Below are 3,110 nucleotides of genomic sequence, written 5' to 3'. Positions count from 1 at the left end.
GAGAAAAACGATTTCTAAAAGAAAGATCTTCTACCTTTCGCATTATAGGATATAGGATTTAATCGTTGAAAACGACCTAGTAAGACTGACTAAATTGAATCTCGTATACGAATTTACGTCCTATTTTTATTTTCTATTCTTTCTTTTTTCTCTTTCTTTTCTTTCTTCTTTTTTTTCCATTCGTAAAAGACCGAAAAAGAAGAGAGAGAGAGAAAGAAAGAGAGAAAGAGAGAGAGAGAGAGAGAAAGAGAATGAAGCACATTCTCGTTGTGAGATATTTTTAAAACTTGATACTTCTCTCTCTTTTTCTCGATTTAATGAAAAGGATAAAATTGAGTTGAAGATCGACATTCTCTCTTTCTCGTTGTTTTTCTTTTTTTTTTCTTCATCTTTCTTTTCTCTCTCTCTCTCTCTCTCCCTCTCTATCTTTCTCTTCTTTTTCATTCTTTTTTCTTTGTTGTCTTTTTTATATTATTCTTTTTTTTTCTTTCTTTCTTTTTTTTTTTTTTTTTTTTTTGATGGCAGCGAATTACGAGCTCCCTTTAAATGCTTATGAGTGATTCCTTTTTAAAACTCTCGCTAATGAATATTAACGAATAAAGCTATTAGAAATATAGAGTAAGAAGACCGAGATATATGAGAGAACGAGTTTTAACTGATAGAAATATCATATATGATAAAAATGAATTTAATTCATTCATTATAAATCAAGACCACTTGATTCGTTGATTTATCAGGGAAAATTATCTACCGTTCGTTTCATTTTCAGGTATGGTTTCAAAATCGTCGAGCTAAATGGCGTAAGAAGGAAAAAGCTCTCGGAAGGGATACAAGCTTTATGCACGTCGAGCAAGGGGGTAAGTCGTCTCGATAATTATCTCATTATATTTCCTTCAACTACCCCAACCCCCGTCGTTCCCATTTATAGCTCCTTCCCGGCCTGTGTTTTCTTTTTTCTTTTTCTTTTTCTTTTTCTTTTTCTTTCTTTCTTTCTTTCTTTCTGATTGCGAAAGAGAAGCGATGAAATCCGTACGGAGAAAAAAATAATTATATTCCCTCGACAATAATTAAATTTTCTCCGTCCGATAAATACTCTAAGTATGGAATCCTTATAAAAGATAAATTCCACGAGATAATTATTCTAATCAAAATTATTCTAATGAAAAATAAATTAATTCGTTGAATTCGTCGTTTACGTTTCCTTTTTCCTTTGACTATTGCACAAACGCATATTAAATTAGAACGATTCGAGTTTTAAAATACGACACGTCGCGTCGATCGACGTCGTCCGAGTTATTGCGATTATAGAGAGAGGGAGAGAGAGAGAGAGAGAGAGAGAAAGAGAGAAGTGCAGTCAAAAGGGTAGATGCAATCGGTGATAATTACATATAATTTCAGTGTCCCTCGTAGCGTCGACCGTTGCGTGGAATCCGATCTGCAAGACGGTCGACGGTTCGACGTTCGACGGAAGTAAAGGTCGGTTAATTTTTCATAAATCATGTAGTATTCGAACAACGTGATCATGTTTCTGCATTTACTATGAGGGGTGGGGGGGGGGGAAAGTAGAAGAAGGAAGAAAGAAAGAAAAAAAAGAAAACAATAGGGAAAAATAGGAAAAAGGAACGAACGTGAGATCGATCGATGATTATGAATAAATTCAATTTTTACATATTGTTTCCAATTAATTGTCTCATTTAGGTTTGACCTCGGAGAATAAAAAAAAATAAAATAAAATAAGAGAGAGGACAACAATAATAGGGTATAAGTATAGAAAAAAAAGAGCAAGAAATAACAAAAAAAAAAAAAAAAAGAAAGAAAGAAAGAAAAAAAGAAAAAAAAAAAGAAACAGAAAAAAAACATGGTGGTACCGTATGATTGCAGGTGTGAACGAGCTGTCCCTACACGCACGTCTACTCCAATCGGCCGGTGGTGTACCAGGTGCGGATCCATCGGGTCCACCGAGTGGCGCCTTTCCGTGGTTCATACCACCGGTTTTCCCACCCCCGTGGCCAGCAAGCGCACCAAAATTACCACCGTTGCACGCGATTCTTTCGCAATATATAGGTCTACCATTACCGCAGAATTTGGCGTCTTTAAGCACAGTATTACCTGTAGGTTTAAATCCAGGAGCTTCTTCTCTCAATCATAGCAACGTCAATGGTCATACATTGGGGAATCATTTGCACGGACATCCATTGAATCTTGGTGTTCAAAATTTACCCCAAAATTTAAGCTCGAAACACGAGAAGGAGGATGACTCGGCGTCGTCTGACGATGAAATCAGAAGACAAAGCGCGGAGGTACTCAGAGTGAAGGCTGAAGAAGTATTACGTAAGGCAGATAATTAATAAACGAATTAGAATGATTTTTTCTTTTTTTTTTTCTCTTGATGGTTATCGCTCGATGGCTGGGAATATGAAAAAAAAAAAAAAACAGAAAAAAGAGAAAAGAAAAAGAAAACAATATAAGGAATGTAACAACTGTGATTGGTTAGAACGACGAGTCCAATACGAAGGGAGATACAATCACGGTCACGAAAAAAGTAATCATTATATTTCCGTAATGGACAATCCGTAACATATATACATATAACATGTATACATGTACTAATGTCGAAAGACGTGCCCGGGTAAATTTTTACTTGGACGCAAATCCAGCTCGTCGTTTATGTCCGCGTCACCGTGCTCCTTTTGCATATGTCGATATCATAGAGATATGTAGTCGATATCGTGCGCATGCAAGACTGCTTGGTGTCGCGTTAATTGGGACACACGTATGTACCATACAAAGTGTAAATGTAAACACGTAGAAAACACGCGATTCGCTCTTAGAACGATTGCGTCGTTTATAGAGACCGATCGTTTAATAAAGCAAACGAGAGACAAAAAAGAAGAGAGAGTGGGGGGGGGGAAGGGGAGGTGGAAAAAAAAATACAAGATAAGAAAACGAAAAAAAAAAAGAGAAAGAAGAAAAAGAAACAAAGACAAGGAACGCACGAAGATAAATCTCATGGTGGATTGGGAGGACGGAGTCCGGATTTTTTCTAAAAAAAAACATAAAAAAAACATAAAAAAAAAGATAAAAAAAAGGAATAAAAAAAGTACACACCT

General features: G+C 35.9%; 1 protein-coding gene across 1 annotated transcript in view; it reads left to right on the top strand.

Annotated features, from left to right (window-relative positions):
- Positions 1-2,874, top strand: part of hbn (aristaless related homeobox homeobrain) — a 12,350-nt gene extending 9,476 nt beyond the window's left edge. Inside the window, exons 3-4 of the mRNA XM_035887917.2 lie at positions 770-857; positions 1,882-2,874. Coding sequence (XP_035743810.1) covers positions 770-857; positions 1,882-2,348 — 555 coding nt within the window. The 3' untranslated portion in view covers positions 2,349-2,874. The remainder of the gene's footprint in view (positions 1-769; positions 858-1,881) is intronic.
- Positions 2,875-3,110: the final 236 nt, after the last annotated feature.

The sequence above is a fragment of the Vespa mandarinia genome, chromosome 2 (genome assembly GCF_050613455.1).
Source record: "Vespa mandarinia isolate Hongniang chromosome 2, ASM5061345v1, whole genome shotgun sequence".
NCBI lineage: Eukaryota > Metazoa > Arthropoda > Insecta > Hymenoptera > Vespidae > Vespa > Vespa mandarinia.
Note: the sequence above shows the minus strand (reverse complement) of the source record. Positions and strands in the feature narration are given on the sequence as shown.